The 21997-nt window shown below is 37.3% G+C and overlaps 1 protein-coding gene across 1 annotated transcript; it reads right to left on the bottom strand.

Moving 5' to 3' along the window:
- Nucleotides 1-17986: 17986 nt before the first annotated feature.
- LOC120104736 (uncharacterized) lies at nucleotides 17987-21793 on the bottom strand. Its single transcript, XM_039116391.3, has 3 exons — nucleotides 21550-21793; nucleotides 18375-19353; nucleotides 17987-18269 (listed from the first exon to the last, which is right to left on the bottom strand). Exons 1-2 carry the CDS (start codon nucleotides 21791-21793, stop codon nucleotides 18509-18511), a joined length of 1089 nt encoding a protein of 362 aa, XP_038972319.2. The 3' UTR covers nucleotides 17987-18269; nucleotides 18375-18508.
- Between the last annotated feature and the right edge of the window lie 204 nt (nucleotides 21794-21997).

Raw genomic sequence — 21997 nt, 5'->3', positions numbered from 1 at the left:
GTGGAGAATTGCCATGGATGAAAAGATCAAGTCAATTGAGAAGAATGACTCTTGGGAGCTAGCAACAATACCGGAAGGTCAAAAGCCCATTGGTATGAAGTGGATTTTCAAAGAAAGAAAAATGCTAAAGGTAAAGTAGAGAGATACAAGGTAAGGTTGGTAGCCAAGGGATATAGCTAACGTCTCGGGATTGACTATAATGAAGTGTTTGCTCCTGTTGCATGGTTGGAGGCCATCCGAATGATAATCTCATTTGCAGCTCAAAAGAAGTGGAAGATTTATCAAATAGATGTCAAATCAGCTTTCTTGAATGGCATTCTTGAGGAAGAGGTTTATGTTGAACAACCTTTGGGCTATGTGATCAAAAGCCATGAAGACAAAGTGTTGAAGTTGAAAAAAGCATTATATGGTTTGAAGCAAGCGCCAAGGGCTTGGAATAGTCAAATTGACAAGTATTTCCAAAAGAATGGAATACCAAGTGCCTACATGAGCATGCTCTCTATGCTAAGGTGCGTGAAAATGGAGATATTTTGCTTGTTTGCTTATATGTTGATGATTTGATTTTTACGGGCAATAATCCAAGTATGTTTGGAGAGTTTAAGCAAGCTATGACTAGAGAGTTTGAAATGACGGATATTGGTCTCATGTCTTATTATCTTGGCATTGAGATCAAGCAAATGGAGGATGAAATTTTTATTTCTCAAAAAGGTTTTGCCAAGAAAATCCTTAAGAGGTTCAAGATGGAAGATTGTCAATCTGTGAACACTCCGGTGGAATGTGGAGTAAAGCTGTCTAAGCATGAAGAAGGAGAGAAGGTAGACTCTACAATCTTCAAAAGTTTAGTTGGAAGTTTGAGATACCTAACTTACACAAGACCGGATATACTTTTTGGAGTTGGGCTTATTAGTCAGTTTATGGAGTCACCAAGCATGACACATTTCAAAGCGGCGAAACGAATTCTTCGTTATATCAAAGGTACAATTAGTTTTGGCTTGCTTTATTCATGTTGTAATGAATTTAAGCTTGTGGGCTATAGTGATAGTGATTAGGCCGGAGATATGGATGACTGGAAGAGCACTACCGGTTTCATTTTCTACTTGGAAAATACAACTTTTACTTGGAGTTCGAAGAAGATTATTGTGTTTATCATGCCATATGGTTAAGAAGATTATTGAAGGAGTTACAAATGCCACAAGAGGAGGCCACGGAGATTTTTGTTGACAACAAGTCGACCATTGCATTGGCAAAGAATCCGGTTTTTCATGAAAGAAGCAAGCATATAGATACAAGGTATCATTTTCTTCGAAATTGCATTACAAAGAATGAAGTGCAAGTGAAGTATGTGAAGACCCATGATCAAGTTGCAGATATTTTTACTAAACCTCTCAAGTATGACACTTTTAGCAAGTTGAGGATGATGCTTGGAGGAACGAGAAATTAAGTTTAAAGAGGGGTGTTGAGAAAATAAACTTAATTTAATGAATGACTTTTGGGAGGATTCATGAATATGTGAAGGGTCACTTTGAGAGTGGTGATTCATGTATATGTATTTAAGTAGTTCATATCTTTTGAGTTTTCTATGTGCATTTAAGTAGTTTATGTCTTTTGAGTTTTCTATGTGCATTTAAGTGGTTCATGTACTTAGGTTTATTCATGTACCTAGAAGTCCTATAAATACCATGTAAGTCTTATAGTTTTGTAAGCAAGGCAAGAGCCAAAGCGAATAGAAAAAATCTGAAGTATTCTTCATCTCCATCCTTTCCTCTCTAATCTCCCTTCCTATATTTCCAACAAACACCATACTCTAGGAGAACATTACTACCAATCAAAATTCTTGATGCACTTAGTTATTTTTTTGTGATCATTAGATGCTTGCTGTACATGCATTTGGCTTCTATATATTGGATATTTTCTTCCATGTATAGTTGCATCATTTCTAGTGATTATGGGAATTGTATGGCTACACTGATTGATCATTAATTGGTTGTACCATGCAACTATAGAAGATAGCACAAAAAGACAGTCTCACTGTGAGTGAAGGTGTCTCTAGGATGTTGGACACGGATGAGCCACCAGATCCCGCTAATAAAGAGGCCTTGGACGATGTTGATGTTTTACACCTTTCAAGGCATCAGGATAATTATAAGGCTAGGAAGATTATTTTCCTCAAGCTCTTAGAGTCTATCAAGGGCCAATTTGAAGGCCTAATGTGTGATTATGAGATGCTAGAGTTTGCTTGAATTTGGTCTGGAGTCGGCAAGATGGATCACGATTCAAATGTGGTTTAAGATTCCCCACATAGGGGCAAGGCTTATTAAGAAACACAGAGTACCAGGATGCAAAGCCAAGTACAGCTGGTGTTAACATGATGATAGGCTGACAGATGATAGACAAGCATCACTTGGTGTGTATGATATGTAGATGTTAGTTGATGTAAGTATTTTGAATGGACCTCCTAATGCTTGGAGTGTGGACTCCATGTTGATGGTATGTGTCTATAATTTTTTGCAGAGATTCCGGAGGACTTGGTCCTTGGAGGATAGTGAGCTTAAAGTCAGGATGGGATCCAATGCGAAGGTTTTAGTGCTACTTGTAGGAGATGTTATAGCTAACAAAGCACTTTCCTGGGCATTATGTTGAGCATGGACATGGAAAGCATTGCTCAAAGAGAGTCAAAGGATGAGTTTAGTGGGATTGTTAACATAGATCCTTCTGAATTGAAGAGGTATTATTTGAGATTGTTAGTTAACCATCTAAAAGCAACAACTTCATTTGATGATCCGCTAACCACGAATGGGTTTCATTATTCCAAATTTATCTTGACATTTTTTCCATTTAAAATTGTTGTTGTTCTAATTGTATTATTTATTCTACAGTTCAAATCCTGTTACAATGATGTTGTGGGAGAAATGTGCTATGGTTGATAGAAAGGTTTCAGAATACTGTCAATAATAACACAGTCATAATTGCGATATCTTTGCAGATTAAAAGATATCCTGGTAGGAAAATTTACATATTAAATTTATATGTTTTCTTAAAGATCTTTCTATTCATCTAAGTGTATATTTTCTAAATAAGCCTTCATTTTTCAACATGTTTCTCTACAAGAATAATACTGGATCACTTCAAAAGCTAGAGTAACTTAGATCATGGTATCTTTTTGATTATTGCTTATTGTTTAACTTTAACATGTATATTTCATCTACTCAGTTCCTTCAATGGCCAAAATGACAAGAAGGTAGCAGTTGAGTAAAAAGTGCTGATGCTCCAACAACGACAGTGAAGGCCTCAGAGCTGAATGTATATCTCTCAAGCAATTGTCAAATATGTTTGAGGAAGATCTACTTAAAATAAGTTATCATATATCTGCATTAATTTTTCAAACTTAATTATGGTTCTGAAGATTTGTTCTTATTATTGCATAATGAGATTTATGCATGTAGGATGTGCTGTACACCGTGAAGGCTACAATTTCCAGCATTTACAGAAATGATAACCTATGGTATTTAACATGCACAATTTGCGACAAGAAATGAGAGAAGAAAAATGAGGCAGGACATCCATGCATCAAATGTTCATCTCCAAACCTGTATCTCTATAGCCATGTTGTTCTTAAATCGAAATAATGGATCATGTTCGATCAGTGACACTTAAAATATTCTACAACATTGCCACAAAATTGTTTCATTGTTTAGCAAGTTAGCTAAAGAAAATGCAGTCTCAAATTGGATTCTTGAATGTCTATTATTTAAAACTATAATCATTAGAAAATAATTTATCTTATAATTCATGCTATAATTTTCTACTCTTAAGACAGGAAATTGGAGATTATATGTGGGCAGAACTACTACACAACATCACATGGACATTGGAACATGTTGATCAAATTATCGAGAAGGTACAGTGTTTCTACTAAAATACACACTGTTCCAAAATTGGGTCGAACTAACACCTCCATCAAAAGTACATATCTGTTGGATGAGATCAAGAAATTATTAGAAGCTAATAATATTTAGTTCTTCTCATTAATTGGGACAGCTTCTTCCCTAGATTGTGGATTTTGATATTTCTATCTCCATTCATTGGACTTCTTTTCTTAACATAGTCAAATATTTTTAGATTTGTCTTATATGGTTATCTCAGAAATTCTTTAGAAGAAATGCAGCCTTTAGATATGTTCAATATTTTGGCTTAAAAAAAGTAAATAAAGTTTATCTCTAGGAATTCTCTGGCCATACTACATTTCCCTCAATATATTTCATATCCTTATCTCTCCTTGAATACTAGACATGCATTACTCTTGCCCTCCTTTAGTGATATATATAAAATAATGTACCTGAATATTAGCTTAATGATACATCCTCTTGCTTCTAAGCCTCCGAGTCTTTTACCCAGCCACTGCTCTCGAAGTAAAAAACCCTGGTCCCTTACCATAGAGTAGTAGTTCCGATGGTCTATATTATCTCCTGCCTCTTGTAGAATGGTGCGATTCAAATTCTTAGTAGTATTTGTTATCAGTATTTCCAACCTCGTCTTCTTCTCCACATATAAGTCCTAACTCCGCAAGCTTCACTCCATCTTCCGAGCATTTGTCTCATGCCTAGGTGGGACAAGGTGGGTTGGCATTTGAGTTGGCTGGATGGGGCTTCCTTAGTTCCTTATCTATAAGAAAATCCAGTCATGCAAGCAAGAGATCTCGAAGTCTATTACCTAATGGTGTCATGGCGGGGAGGCTGTGGTCCAGGTGTAATCGTGGGCGAGGCTTTCTTTGGATGTAAACTATATTCATTTTGAATCAGGCTTTCGTTGAGGCCTATTCAAAATTTAACATTACCAAAAAAATAAAATAAAATAAAATACAAAAATATATAAGATCTATGTAGAAATAGCTAGCATTTTCTAGAAATCCAAATCCAAGGAAAGATTTCATTGGGATTTTTTTTCTTTTCCGTATATCAGCCAGGCTGGGGTTGCATCTTCCATGCCAAAGAAGGATTCACCTTCCTTCGGACAGTTCCACCATTGGATCACGCAATGATAGCTCTAAGATCCATGCAAATGGATGAAAGAATGAGTTCAGAGTGCTTTAACATTTATGCAAGACATGATAACGGTCAATATTGTGAAAGAAGATGAATCATTCTTTGGGGCAAAAGTTACAAACCGAACCCATAAGAGTGGTGATGTGATCTGAATACAATGCCAACAAAAAATTATGGCCAAACTAACATGATTACTCTTCTCCACCTTTGGGCTTGTCATCAAGCAATTCCTTGCCAATGAGCTATTTAATTTGACTGGATCAAGGATAAATATGACCGGCACCCAACCCAAATTGCTTGAGTTCGAGATGGGACTAGGTCGGGTTACGTTTGCAATTCAAGCATCTATCTCTTCTTTTATAGCTAAAATGTGATAAGTGCTCATTAAATATTAAATACTAAAATTTAAATATACTAAAAGAACCAGCTTAAATTTGAATTTTTAATAAAAATTTTTTATCAAATAATTGTTCATTTTTAAATTATAAACTACACCAAGAATCTGCGAAAACAAATAAAGATATATGAAGTAAAATTAAGCGAAAATAGATGAGCGGACATGTGATTGTTGAGATGAAAAAAAAGAAATGAGTTTAAAATAGATTTTATTCAATAAATTGAGAAAGATATTTAAAGTGAAAGATAAAGATGTTTATATGAATCAGATTTTTAGATCAGATGGAATTGAGTTCGAGTTGGGTTGGGCTCATTTTTTTTTTATCCAATTAGACTAGATTATATATGGGCCGGACCACCCTAGGTCCAATTTTGAAATCGACCCAATCCATGAATCTTCAATCAAGTTGAGTTTAGCAGAGTTGGTGGGATCAGGTTGGGTCATGGGTCAACCCATTTACAGTCCTAAATAATATTTTCTTGTGGGGATGCACACTCATTTGTTAACCCTAAGTTGACAATAAAATAATAAAAAACAAACCAAAGCAACCTGAAAGGCGAAAAATAAAAACAGCCAAAAGACAGGCCTAGAATCTCAGAGTCTCAGTGAGGTCATCCGTGACATAATCCTACCAAGTGGGGTATATTTGAGGACAAGCCTTCCAGCAGGACCATCTATTATTTATTATAAACAACTGCCATAATCGTATCAATAGATGTAGATGAATCTTTATGGAGGCCTGCCAACTTAAATAAGTAGAAGAGCCGGACCATGACCCCAAACGAACAAGATTGGGCAAATCTCAGCGGGGCCTACTTGTTTATTAAAATAACTGAAAATTGGGATAAAGCAAGCGAGCAACTATATGCTACGTGTCACCCCTAATTATGGGAGGTCACCAAAAAAAAAGAAAAAAAAAAACTGCCAAACCCCACTCCGGGACTAATTTATTGTAATTAAATAAGAATAGATGATGATTTATCATATATAAGTTTGAGCCAGGTTACATTCCATCTGGTTCAAGAGACCCTTAATTCAAACTTAATATGAAGAAATATTTCTGGCCATAGATATTATGAGAATTTGTGCAGATATATGTTTAGTCTTACATCGGCCATGCACTAGATAGTTTTTATATGCTTATATAGAATTAAGGAATCCAAATAATACCTTCGGACTCGCTTTTTTGGATAAAGTTTCAAATTATGAAATGCATGGTGAAAAATGTAGTGAAATATTAGAAGACCTGCACAAGAAGAATGGTAAGTAAATAAATATATAATTAATATTTTTTAGAAAATGAGAAATGTATAATTGAGTAAGTGGCTCCAAAATAGGTTCTTTCAAGCTTGTTTATTGAGAAATGAACCAAGACCTAGTTATCCAAACAAGTAGTTGATTTAATATCATGGTGCTAAACAAATTTATATTGGACCAGAAGTATTGTATATATGATGCTAAAACCAATTTGTAGAAAAGAAAAATCACTATTATTTTACATGGCACGATGGTGTAGAAAAGGAGCTCATGCATATTAATGCATGCGTTTATGAAACTATTGCACAAGAACTTAGTTTTTCCTTAGGAATTTAATGAAGATTTTCTACATCCCTAGAAAATGATAGAAATGATGATGCAAGAAACTGAAGGGAACTATCATCCTTTTTGTTGTAGTTTGGAAACCAAAAAATTGGTTTTGCAACTTTTAACACTTTAAATAATAGTGATAGACTCGTAAATCCAGGGACCGGCACAATTCTTAGGCAACTTAGACAGTCGCCTAAGGCTCTAGTCCAAAGAAGACCCATCGCAAAAAAGGCCAGCCCACTGTAAAAAAGGCCTTAAAGACAAAATAGGCTTAGGCCTCGAAATACATTGGGTCGCTCCTACGTAAACCATAAGTAAACATACAAGCTGCGTGCAAGTGATGCCGGTTGAGACCATAATCCTTATGTCACAAGACTCCTGAGCAACCTCCAGACCACCCTTAAACCAGCTAAGAGAAAATACAAGGTTACACATGACTCATATGCGTTCCAAGTGCTCAATAGTTTACAAATTAGCTGCAAATTGTGGTGTTAGGTTTAATCCACTGCATATTACTTCGAAAGATAGCTTCACTTTGATTATTATATATTGAAATATGCTCAAATATTTTGAACTGCCTCAATCAGAGCTTGACTAAGAAAATGATGAGCAAAATCTTAAGCAATGTTACTTCAAATTGGGAGTAGATATCAGATAGAAAGGTATCCACCATCAGATAATTAGATAGCGTACCAGTGTTGTCCAATATAGTTTGAGTCCTAAACGTCCTTGAAGACATATCAAATTTGGTCTAGGTCAATGTGGGACCATTTAGGATGCCTCTAGATCAGTGTGGACAACAGTAAGTGTGTTATTCGAATTTATTTTGCTTCTAGAAGTGCTCTTACAACCTTACGACTTGGTTTTTGAGTTTCCTTGGACTTTGAAGGTGCCCACTCATCTTTATCATTATAAGAGGACCCAAAGCTTATAAATATCCTTCATATATATCTTGTTTTGCACATCAATGAAGTCTGGTTTCTCTTGAGTACATGCTAACTAGGGTTTGTTTTCAATTTTACCTTTTTGTATGGCGGATTCCGTGCAAACCTTTGCAGGTTTCGGGGAAAGGCAACCAAGCAAGTTGATGGAGTCCTTAATCCTGACATGCTTTGATGGTCTTAGTTGAAGGACTCTTTGGCAGCTATGAAACTCTTTTAGTAGTGAGGCAATAAGCTACTAGTTATTCTTAAATAGTTTAGATTATTAGATTCCTTTGCCTTTAGATTTAAAATTATAAGTTACATTTTATTTCTAGATTTAGTTTAGTTTTCTACATATATCTTGATCTTCCACTAGATAGCTTTGAATCTTATGCTAGGCTTCTCAGCCAAGGTCAACAGAACAAATAGAGGTACAATAGTTTTGACTAGTTAAGTAAGCACAATCACATTTAAAGGCATGATGATGCAATGTAGTTATCTTGGGTTGCCATTGAGTATAGATAAAATAGTAGATAATCTGAGAGAAGGTAAACATCGTGAGTCCTATGTTGGAGATAACCAACACAAAAAATTGATCAAGAAGGGTGTATTCTTGATGAACAATGGAGAAAATGAGGCTAGGATGTTACTACTTGATAATGGACTCAGATTTCATTGATTCAAGTATTTTAATATGAAGTTACAAAGCTAGAAATTTATAGACCAATTTCCATACGAATTTAGACTAAATTCATACACAACTTTCTAAAAGACAAGAACCAAGTTCCTAGAACTAAGTTCATGAACTACATAATGACTCTTCAACTTTCTAGACTGACTCCTCATACTTCTAGGAGTCTCTACATATTCCAATTCAACTTTTCAATACTCAAGACATATATATTATCAAAACAACAAATAAAGAATAAGAACAAGTTTAATTCTCAACATGCTCTCCCCTTAAACTTGTTCCTCCAGGTGCCATCACTCCAAACAACCTTCTTAGCTTCTGAAAAACTTGAACACTGAGTGGCTTTGTCAATATATCAGCAACTTGCTCACGTGACTTCACATAAATGAGCTTTACATTTTGAGTCTTCACATGTTCCCTTATGAAATGGAACCGAGTATCAATATGTTTCGATCTCTCATGATAAACCGGATTTTTCGCTAATGCAATAGCTGATTTGTTATCCACGTAACTCTTTGTTGAACTTTTTAGCTTCAGCTGCAACTCTTCAAGTAATTTTCTCAACCAAATAACATGACAAACACATGAAGATACTACTATATATTTAGCTTCACATGTTGACAAAGCAACAACATTTTGCTTTTTCGAAGACCACGTAAATGCAGCTTCACCAAGATAGAACACAAACTCTGTAGTCCTCTTTCGATCATCATAACTTCCAGCCCAATCGCTATCGCTAAATCCAGTCAACTCCAAAATTGCATATGAAGAATAAAACATTCCATAATCAAGTGTACCTTTGATGTATCTTAAAATTCTCTTTGCTGCCTTTAGATGAGAATTCTTCGGGGTCTCCATAAATCGGCTCACCAAACCAACACTATATAAAATATCAGTTCTAGTACAAGTCAAATATTGCAACATCCAACAAGACTTTTGTAATAAGTTGGATTCACAAGTTTACGTTCACCTTCCTGTGTTAGCTTCACCCCACACTCCATCGGGGTATCAACCAGTTGACAATCATCCATAGCAAACTTTGCCAAGATTTCTTTTGCATTCTTTTTTTGAGAAATAAAAATTCCATCATTTCCTTGCTTCACTTCAATGCCCAAGAAATAAGCCATAAGACCTAAATCAGTTATCTCAAACTCCTTCACCATCAAGCTCTTGAATTCTTTAATCATGGATCAATTTTTGCCGGTAAAAATCAAGTCGTCCACATAGAGACAAACGAACATAACATCATCCAGTAGATTAGTCTTCATATATATAGCATGTTCATTTGGACATTTAATAAATCCATTTTGAATAAAGTATCCATCAATTCTGGAATTCCATACTCTTGGCGCTTGTTAAAGCTCGTAGAGAGCTCTTTTTAGCTTTTAAACTTTCTCTTCTTCTCCTTGCATAACAAAACTAGGAGGTTGATCAACGTAGACCTCTTCTTCAAGATGCCCATTGAGAAAAGCAGACTTTATGTCCATTAGATCTTCCACTTCTTTTGAGTCAGCACCGAAATTAGCATTCTCATCGTCTCCATCTGATCCCACTGGCGCAAACACTTCTTTATAATCAACTCTATATTCTTGCTTATAGCCTTTAACTACTAGCCTTGCTTTGTACTTCTCCACATCTCCTTTTGTATTTCTTTTGGTCTTGAAAACCCATTTGACACCAATCGCCTTGTGTCCTTGTGGAAGTGAAGTAAGCTCCTATATATTATTTTTGGTAGTGGCATGTATCTCCTCTTGCATCGCCTTCCTCCACTTTGATTCTTGATAAGCTTCTTCAAATGTTAATGGATCAAAACCTGCAAAAAGACATAGCATATTGAACTCATCATCAGTATCAATTCACCTTGTGATATTATTGTACAAGTCTTGGATACTTCTTGTCTTCCTCGCTATGGGAGAAGATGAAATAATAGCTGTTGGTTGGGGCGATTTTTCAGCAACATTCAGCCCCTCTCTTGTGTCTTTATGCTCCTTTTCGTCATAAAAACAACTTGCTTTTGTTGGTCATTGATTGCCCAATTCCAAATTAGCTCCTCATCAAATTCAACATCTCTTGACATCACAAACTTCTTGGTAGTTGGATTGTACAGCTTATAGCCATGAGAATTCTCTCCATAACCAAGCAAGACACACTTCTGACTTTTGTCTTCAAGCTTTATTCTTTTTTCTTCTTGGATTTTGGCATAAGCAACACTCCCAAAAATCTGCAAGTGGTCAACTCTTGGCTTATGTAAACTCCATGCCTCCTCTATTGTAATATCACCAATTTTCTTTGTGGAGAACTTGTTAATCAAGTAAGTTGTACACACAACAGCGTCAGCCCAAAATTATTTAGGAACTCTTCGTTCCTTCAACATACATCTCACCAAATTCATGATGGTTTGATTCTTCCTTTCTGAGACGCCATTTTGTTGCGGTGTTTGAGGCATAGTGAATTGATGCACAATCCCATTCTCCTTGCAAAAAATTTTGAATTCATCGGAGGTGTATTCACCGGCTCTATTGGTTCTAAGACACTTCAAGTAACAACCACTTTGCTTCTCAGCCATGCTTTTGAAATCCTTGAACTTGCTCAAAACTTCTCTTTTTTGTTTTTACATCTAAACCAAGTTTTGCCACTATAATCATCGATAAAGGTTAGAAAATACCTGTTACCACCAATTGAAGTAGGATTAATTGTTCTGCATACATCTGAATGGACCAAGTCAAGGCGTTGATTTGATCTTCTTGATCCTCCCTTCATGAATGGCTTTCTATGTTGCTTTCCCAAGATGCAAACTTCACACAACTTGCTTGGGTGTTCAATCCTTGGTAGACCAATCACCATTTTCTTCCTCTCCAAAAGCTTCAATGCTTGAAAATTCAGATACCCATACCGAAGATACCAAAGAGTAGAATCATCTGCAACAGTAGCCTGAAAGCAATGCAAATGATCAATAGACAAAGTTAAAGAAAACATCTGATTCTTGGCCATCTTTACATGAGCAATCAAAGTATTATTTTTATCACGAATAGAAAGACCCAAATTTTGCATTTGTATATCATATCCTCTCTCAAGCAATTGTCCCAAACTCAAAATATTATTTTTCATATTTGGAACATAATAGACATCAGAGATATACCTTTGCTCACCATTCTTCAATTCAAGCAAAATTTTACCTTTGCCTTCAACTGGTTTTTGAGACAAATCACCAAAAGTAATATTGTCATACTGTTTTTCTTCAAGCTCAACGAAAAACTCCTTTTCTCCACACATGTGATTCGAGGCACCCGTATCAAGATACCACATGCTGGAATTGCAGTCTTCAAACTTGTCATAGGCCAACAACAACATTGGTTCTTGCTTCTCTTCTTCTTATTTATCAACAAAATTCACTTTCTCTTCATTGCTATTAGTATTGTACCAACATTCAGAGGCATAATGACCAAACTTCTTATAATAATAGCATTGAATTTCAGATTTATCATACCTCCATTTTGACTGTCCACCACGTCTACGGCCTGGACCTCGACCGCGACCACGACTACAGCCACGTCCACGGCTTCTAAATGAATTGCCTTTATCATTGCCTTCTTTCGTTTCATTTGATTGCTGCTATCTACCGCCTCTTGCTCTGCCACGAGAACTTCTACCTCATCCTCGTTGAAATCCTCCTCTATTTGATTCGGATTTTTTGTCTCTATGTGTGAGCTTCATTTGCAATGCGTGCTCCTTAGAATTTTCTTCTCCTCTTTTTGCAAGTCTTTGCTCATGAATTTGAAGAGAGCCTATCAGTTGTTCTAGACTCATCTCCTCCAAATCTTTTGATTCTTCAATTACTGTAGCCACAAGATCAAACCTTGCATCTAGAGAATGCAAGATTTTCTCCATCACTCAAACACCGTCTATTTTTTCTCCATTTTTTCTCAATTGCCTCATAATAGACAAAACTTTAGTAAAATAATTTGAAATTGATTCAGTACTTTCTTTGTATAAAGTCTCGAATTGAGTTCTTAGAACTTATAGACGAACCTTCTTCACCTTTTCTATTCCACTGTATGTTTTCTTGAGGAGTTCCCATGCATCCTTTGATGTCCTTACTTCAGAGACAATTTCAAACATTGAATCATCAAGCCCTTGATAAATTGTATAGAAAGCTTTCTTGTCATCTTTTCCTCAAATCTTGTAGTAACTTCTTTTTTGCCTTCTCCAAAGCCGCTTCTGCCTCGGCTGATTCTAGCTTCACATATCCATCAACGATCAGCTCCCATACATCAAAAGAACCCAATAGGGCCTCCATTTGGATACACCATATATCATAGTTTTCTTTTGATAACTTGGGAACCGATGATTGAATACTACTTGAGTTCATAATTCTAAACCAAGCTCTGATACCAATTTGTTGGAGATAACCAATACAAAAAACTGATCAAGAAGGGTGTATTCTTGATAAACAATAGAGAAAATGAGGCTAGGGTGTTACTACTTGATAATGGACTCAGATTTTATTGATTCAAGTGTTGTAATATGAAGTTACAAAGCTGAAAATTTATAGACCAATTTCCATATGAATTTAGACTAAATTCACACATAACTTTCTAAAAGACAAGAACCAAATTTTTAGAACTAAGTTCATGAACCACATAATGACTCTTTAACTTTCTAGACTGACTCCTCATACTTCTAGGAGGCTCTACATATTCCAATACAACTTTTCAATACTCAAGACATATATATTATCAAAACAATAAATAAAGGATAAGAACAAGTTTAATTCTCAACATCCTAAAGATATAAATTATACTTAAAAACACAATAACCCGATCCAATTATTTTGTAATAATTAGGTACATGATATCTTAATTTCTTTTCTTCATGTTTGGATTAACACCTCATACATTGCTCTCCTTATCTCTTGCTCACTACTATTTCAGTTTTAAAATCCTGCTGATGCTTAGATGCCAATTATGCTTCAATCAAACTAAACATGTATAGAAATTTAAATCTATTGCAAAAATAATAGGATTTTTTGAAATCCAATCATTCTCTTTCCATATGATAACTACTCCTTTCCTACCAAACTCTGCCACAAATTCAGTATAAAGAAACTATTGTGAGAAGAGTCCTTTAAGTTTGGTAAATTGTTACTCCTAGGATGGTTGACTTACTACAATCATGTAGTAAATTGAACTTCAAACAAGCTTGAATTCGAACTCTAATTTGATAATTTGTATCCAATTATTAATCTAGATCAGATGCGAGTTTGGAGCTTACTCGTTTGAGGGATCCAAATCTGAATCCAAATTAAATTTTCCTTTTAATCCAAGTATCCAACCTGTTTATAGCCCTAGTCATGACACTACCGAGGTGATGGCAGTTAACATGATGGGAACGGTTTTCAAAGGATGAGTTCATCAGAACAATAGCAGTTATTGGAATGGAGATGTACAGGAAAGTAGCTAATGCACTACCGGAGGAGCCACATGCTGTTCTTGATCATATTACCAAAAGGCATATGCTATACAATGAGCTAGGATGAGGGGCATCAACAAAAACAAAAACAAAAAACTCAACCAAATTACCATGGACTCTCGGTATTTTACAATTTTAGTTGCTAGTGTAACCTTGTGGTATCTTCAACGTGCCAATGATGGGAAGAAATCACCTTTTGAAGCAGTTTCCATCTATACTACTTTCAAGGAGAAGTAATGAAGGTTTCTCTTTGGTTACATTGTTATCTCTTTATCTCTTATTTTCATAGTAATTGTTAACTTAATTATCCCAATATCTTTGGAATTCAAAGTTCTCGGTCACAAGGCAAATCAAAAGATAATATTCTCTCCTCGGAAGAATGCTTGACACAATTTATCATGCTTCTGTTTCTTCTCACAGCTCCGCCTTAGTAGTAGCATGGCACATGACCTGTTGGATATGTGGGTTTTTACCCAACACAAGATACACGTTAGGCACTTGTTATATGTAAATCTTGGCAATTGGCATCCATAAGCACCTATTCGTGTCCCTCCATTCCTTCTATGAATTCTTGATAAAACTCTTCCTTTTCTTCCATGACCTAGGATCCTCTGCGGTGCGCGGTTTGCACGGCATAGTACAATGTAATGCTCGACGGCCACCATTAGAAATTGAATTGCTATCAACAGCGACGTGCAGTATAAAATACGTAAGATCATTTTTTGATAGCTATTCATCTATTGATGGCGGCCATCGAGTATTGTACAATATTCTATGGTGCGAATCGCCGGTGCACCATAAAGGATTTGTAGTAGTTCTTTTATGTATTTATACTAACTAGTTAGTATCTAATAGCAGGTGAGTGAAAAAGAATGCAGGGGTGGAAAAACTGGCTACCACATTAAAATATTAGGATTGAAATCAGATCGGATATGGATCGGATACTAGCATATCCATATTCATATCCATATTTATTTTATTTGATAAATACAGATATGGATACGGATGCTAGTCGAATGCAACAATTCATGTCCATATTTGTTTTAAACGGACTTGGATACAAATTAGATACCAAAAATATGAATATAAATATAGATATAAATCAGATTAAACTTTATGACCATGGAATCAAAAATATTACTAAGTGTTTTGATAAATGAAGTTAATAGTATGTTAATATAGTCATTTATTTTTCTTAAAAGTCCATGAATGCTATATAAAATTAAATAGGATTACAAATTGAATCGAATATTCAGATATAGATTATATAGTTGTCTATCTATATCCATCAAAGAAAAATATTTATATTTATATTATTATTTTTTGACAGATATAGATACGGATATAAATATTAATGAGATGCTCAAATTTTTATCTATAAATAGATTTAGATTAAAAAAAAAAGAATATTATTCCACCCACTTTCATATCAATAAAATATTTGATAACGAGGACTTCCATACTTCGAATCCATGCAATGAACTACAACCAGCCGGCCACGAGAAAATTGCTTCAGCTGCATGCTTTGCGCGGAAGCCAGAAAGGTGACAGGCTTGCAGTAAGTTGGAAAAGAAAGTGGGAGCCATCATATCTTTCCGACAAACCATGCAGGGAAATGAGAATGGTCTTCTCTTAGCTGACACACCTCCACAGTGAATCTCCCCAAAGGGCTTCTCCATTTTAGCTGAAACAGTGCCGGACGAGCACCAAGTTTGATGTATAACCTTGGAAACTCGGAGCATTTGCTCCAATTTTGTCTTCTGGGAACCTGGCCTCCCAATTTTGGCCTCTCGGACACTAGGCAGATGCTAGTCCTCATATTTTGAAATTGTTTGTCAGGATTCATGTGAATTTTATATTTGTCCAAGTTTATGTACAGTCATTAACGAGATACATATTCCCTAGTCTCACCTACGTACAAAGATGCCAAGCCCTAGGAGGATCCAAGTTCATATAAGAGAGAAGTATTTAACGAATAGTTATTATTCTATTAATATCATGTATGATGTATATGCTCGTGCGAGGAATCTCTCTGGAGCCCTTAATATGGTGTAACATGTTCCCTTGACCTCGCCTATGACCATGCATGTGGAAGCCTCAGGAAGGTGCATGTTTATGTAAGAGAGAATATTTGATAGATAGTTGCGGTCCTAATAATCACAGTTAGCTATAATTGATTTGTGTGCATATATATTACATACATATATATTACATACATACATACATACATACATACATACATATATATATATATATATATATATATATATATATATATATATATATATATATATATATATAGAGAGAGAGAGAGAGAGAGAGAGAGAGAGAGAGAGAGAGAGAGAGATGAACTGGGCTCCTTTTGAAAGTATTTTAGGCCAAATTAATCCGGTCAAATTCGAACCATTTGATCGCCACAAACCACAGAGGCACCATTTTCCCTCTTTGACGTTAATGCTAGCCGTTTGGGAAGGAAAAATAAAAAAAAGAACATTTAATGAGACGGCATGGGAGGCCATGCACGATCCCATCCTTCAGTATTTTTCTTTCCAACCAGCTCTCTACCCCTTTCGAACCAATACCCTACCCCTCTTTTTGTGTCTTTCCTGGGGGAAAACTATCCTCTCTTTCACACCTCTCCTGTCCGTCTCCCCCACCCTCTCACACCTCTCTTTCTCGGCTGGAAGAAAATACCTCTCTTCTCTCGTCCGGAATGAAGATTTTGAATCTCTCTATCTCGCTCGCAAGCACCTCTCTCTGTCTCGCCCAGATAGAGCAATCTATATTCTCTCTTGCCCAAAAGGAAGACCTTGAAATGTCAAACTATCCTTCTCGGCCACTCAACGAAATCCATCATTCTCCACCTCCCTCTCACAAGGTATCCCTTGCTCCCTCTTGTTAGTTAAATAAAAAAATAGGAAGTTGCTAAAGCATATCTACAAAAAATTACCATTTAGAAATAAAAGTTTAACTCCTTTCATTCTACGAAACCTGGAATATGTGGTACAATACATGCCATATTTGTGAAAACATTATTAATGCCTTTTGTGTCTCCTCTCTAGTCAAGTCCACTCTTACCTGATAATAGGATAATGAACAATGTCACAGCAAACAGAAAGAACAAAAAAGAACTTCATCCAAGAAAAATGATATCTAATTTCTATACCGACACTACAAAAGAAAGGATATCTTCCGGCGGTTTTTTTGGTCTTTACCGACGCTTTTAAGCATCGGCGAATTTCCAACCCACGCAACCCAAAGCGTGGGTCAGACGTTGGGCAGGTGGGTGTGAGTCCGGTTTTTGCCAACGCTAAGAGAAAGCGTCGGCAAAAACAGAGATTTTCCGATGCTAATAAAAGCGTTGGCAAAAACGACATTTGCCGACGCTTTAAAGTGTTAGGAAAGCCCAAAGCAGTTTTGGATTTTCGCCGACGCTTTAAAGCGTCGGGATTGCTATTTTTTAAAAAAAAAAATAAAAATACGAATGTAAATTATAAGGCATGCAAGATTCAGCTATTTACTGTCAGTGTTTTCTAATGTTGGCTAATCTACATACGATTATGAAGACATACATCAAGTGATACACAAAGAAAAAGCATGTAGGCTGGATTTAGCTTGTAGCCAGGCAAACTCATTGGTCAATCACCATACATATGTTTTCTAATGAATTTGAAAGTTACTTATATAGTAACATCACTCAGTTGATAGAAGATAAATTAGATGGTTCCATGAGGAAGTTATTTAAACTCCGCAGCTTGGCACAAAGCCAGGTTGCTGTCTATTTGAAATAGCTGACAAAAGTTTCAGTCAAAAAAATTCAATGAGATTTTGGCTAAGATTGGATCAGAGGTGTTTATTGGGTCTGAGTCCAGTGTTTCTGACTTATATCTATTGATTAGCTAACTTGTTAACCTGAAAGTGTTTTCCATGATTAGTTATCCTTATATCTATTGACCACCATCATATAAAACAGGGATCACTTCTGCTTCTGGGATAGCAGCAGAGCTTGGAATCCCACTGACCCACCGAGGTGTTGCAAATAATATTTAAATTCAGATGTAGCCAAGAGCTGAAACTAGAAGGAATCAATATGTAAATGAGAACCTAGTGAGTACCTTCAGCTTACGCAGAGATCCAGAGATTTCCTCTGTCAAAAGAACCTGAAGATGATCAAAGCACATATTAGAGGTTCTAAGCAAAACAGTGGGAAGGACCACAATACATAAGAATTCCAGATGTTTGGAGCACTTAAGAAGCTTCATTACCTTAGGCATTTCAAAGCCAAGTAGCTCAATTTCCCACTGAACATAAGCTCCTTTAGGAACACTAGAAGGCTTGTTCATGAAATCTCATTAGTATTTTCAAATGTTTTCTTCAGAAACCAAGATAGCCAATTGGTTTAGAAAATTGACCTTGTAAACTTATCATATGCATAATCTGGAGGGCAAGTAACAAGCGAGATCTCTTCAGGAAGCATTAAACGAACACACATTTTCTTGTAGTGCATTTTCTTGTCAACCCGCGCCAGGTAGCCGTCGTCGATGCCGTAGGTGGAGGCGCGCACCACTGTGTGGACGGACCTGCGGACGCCGCGCGGCGGGAAATGGCAGAATGAGACGGCGAGCTCGGCGGCGCTGGGGGACTCGATCATGGGGAACATGAGTCCCTGGGGGCCGAGATCAAGGGCCTTCTTGGCCCAGGCGGCGGAGAGCTCCGGAAGGTGGAGGATGGCCGGGGTGCGGGCGGCGGCAAGGGCGAGGAGGTAGGGGAAGGCCTCCGCGATGCCGCCAGAGCCGTGCTCCATGTCGACGACCACATAGTCGTAGCCGGCGAGGCCGGCGATCTCGGCGAGGGTCGGGGAGGAGCGCAGGAGGAAGAGGCCGTAGAGGGTCTTGCCGACGATGAGGCGGCACTTGAGGATCCGCGGTTCGAGCGAGAGGGGGGCGAAGTCGGGATCCAAGGAGGCGGCGAAGAGGCGAGCGAAGACATCATCGCCGGAGCCGTTCTGCTTCTTGAATCTGGAGGGGGTTAGGGAGGGGGGCGATGATGATGAGAGAGAGAGAGAGAGAGAGAAGACGAGGAATGGACGAGGAATGGGGAGGGGGTTCCGTTTTCTCTTCGATCTCTGGAATGGGTTGAGGGTGGAGGGCGGTGGCCGGGAAAACGGAAAAAGAGAGAGGGCTCGTTGGGATTTAGGGTGATGTCGGTGGAATGTTGGCTTCCGACGACGCTTTTTAGCGTCGTCTTAGGCCGGAGACTACACCGACGCTTATTAGCATCGTTAAAAAGCGTCGGCAAATTTTGACGCTAGACCAAAAATTGCCGACGCTTGTGAAAAGCGTCGGCAAAAAAGCGTCAGTAAAACCAACTTTTCCTGTAGTGCGAGATAACAGGCAGCCTTTTTTTTAGCTAATTTTGCAATACATTTGATATCCACCACTTGCGTATATCTTCGATCCACATTAAACTGGAGTTTTATGAATAGAGGCTTCAATGAATAGAGACTTCAGCTTGCTTTCTAACTCAATCCTGGTAAGTTAGATATGTTGAGCAATTTGAATTGCATCTTTCTTTGTAGACAATTTATGCACTCTACTCTTTCCAAACAATCACACCAAGCTATAGGAATTGACAGGCACACCTCTCCCAGAATGTGTGTCTATATATATATATTCATGCATGGAGCTTAGCTTAACTTTATTATTTGTTTTTATTGGAACTAATTATATCGAATTACACTGCAAATGAAAGTAGAAAGTATGTACAATGATAACATAACAACCATTTTCAACATACGAGGTAGTATTGCAGATAGAGGAAGCAATGTGACTGATTATGCATGTATCACTCAACGACACTCCCATATATGGTGATCAGGTAGATAGGCCATCTCAGCCAACAAATGGTATTGATGGACCCCCTAATGAGGAAGAGCAACCATCACTTGATTGCAACATTGATCTTTTAGCATGGCATGAAAGCATGGTCTTCTATAGTCCAGAAGAAGCAATTAATTGGAGCATACAACCAATATGCATATCACAAAGGGTTTGCTATTCAAAAGGGATCATCCTATCGATCTTCCAAGAGATGAGCCTCCTAAGTTGTGAATACATTTGGATGCCTCCTCCTAAGTTATGAATTAATTTGTTGCTCCTAAGTTGTGAATTCATTTGTTATGTTTGATGTGTATGTTAAATGCTTAGTTGTCCATGACATGTGAACTAATGTGCTATGTCTTTGTAATAAATAGAAATATCATCAGAATAAACATGAACCACTCCAGAATAAATACAAACTAGGAACCAATAAACAAAAATAGATGTAACAATTCACTGCCTTCCTAGCTCCGCTATAAAAAATAAATACAAATACCTTTTGAATAAACACAAACCCTTCCAAAATAAACAAAACTCCTTTATTGAAGCTAAAGAATTGATTTTGATGATGCAAAATAGTTGAGTTAAAAGTTGACTAATCCATTTTCTTTGAGTTTAAGTGATAAATTTCAGAAAGAAAAGAAAAAAAAAGCCTTCAGCCATTCTCAAAAGAAGATCATCCACATGAAGCTCCATATCAAGAAGCAAACTCCAAAAGGCCATAAAAATATTTCTTGAAAGCTCACATACAAACACAGAAGATTTCATTCTGAGCTACCTCAAGAGTCGACCCCAACCATGCAACAAGTTGACCCCAAAACATTGTCGCTGACTATAGCATCTTCACGAGCCGACTTCAGTAGAATAGTCTCAGAGGATAGACATAAAGCTAAAAAATTCATCATATTGACTAGTCGACCCATGAACTACTTAAGCTGACTCTTGATTAGCATGAGTCGAGCCCAGATAAAGACGAATCGACCCTAGAATGGCCAAAAAAAAAGATAGAAAGCCGAAAAAATCATTGCTTTGACGAGTCAACCCATAAAATTTACAAGCCGACTCTGGCAAAACTAGAGTCAACACTAGAAATAGTCAAGTTGACCCTAAAACAGCCATACTGGAAAGACAAAAAAGCAGTGAAAGATAGTTCGTTGAGGAGTGATGAGAGTACAAAAGTAAAATTTTTATACCATCTTAAATTAGTATTATAGCTAATCTTTATTAATAAAATTAACTAATTAATGCTTTATTTGTGTTTGAGTGCAAGTAATCCAAGAGACCCAGCAACTCTAGGTTTGAGCCCAATGCCCGGCAGCCCAAGCTCAACAAATTTTCCAACGTCCGCAGCATGGGGGCTTTGAAATTTCCCAACTTCTCAACTGTCCGTGACCTCCCAGAACATGCAACAGGATCAACATCCCATCTCCTCTGTTTAGGAACAAACCCAACATTCCAAGCCGAGTCCTCCACTTTCTTTACAGCAAATGAATTCTAGCCATCAGAGGAGTCTTCTCAACTTCCCAACATAAATGTCTTCCCAGCTTCTCATCCCATCTACCCGTGAAGCACATCCCCAATGAACAGAGCATGTGTCGCCCCCGCGTATTCCATGCTCTCCAAGCATTCGTGGCATTTGATCGTTTCATCCCATCCACCCGTGGCTTCCCACAAACAGAGCACGCGTCCGTGAGGAGTTTCCCAGCATTTGTGGCGATGTGCGCAACTCCCAAGCATATCAGCAACGTTCGTGATATCCTTCTCAACATCTGGAGCTTCCCAAATTTCTGCAACGTCCCCAGCATTCATCTCCCAACCGGATCATTCCACCCCGTGTCTCATCCATTCTCAAACTTCTACAACGTTCCTAGCTGAAGAGTCCCAAGCGATTCAACTTCATCCCGCATCTCAAGCAACCGGATCATCCCCAAACCTCCACGCGTCTCACCAGCTGCGCCTTCAACATGCTATAAGAGGGAGGCCAGGGAGAAGAGGAGCAAGGTGGAGAG

Source organism: Phoenix dactylifera, chromosome 16 (genome assembly GCF_051530095.1).
Source record: "Phoenix dactylifera cultivar Ajwa chromosome 16, Ajwa_hap1_PhDact_Kaust_v1.1, whole genome shotgun sequence".
Classification (NCBI taxonomy): domain Eukaryota; kingdom Viridiplantae; phylum Streptophyta; class Magnoliopsida; order Arecales; family Arecaceae; genus Phoenix; species Phoenix dactylifera.
Note: the sequence above shows the minus strand (reverse complement) of the source record. Positions and strands in the feature narration are given on the sequence as shown.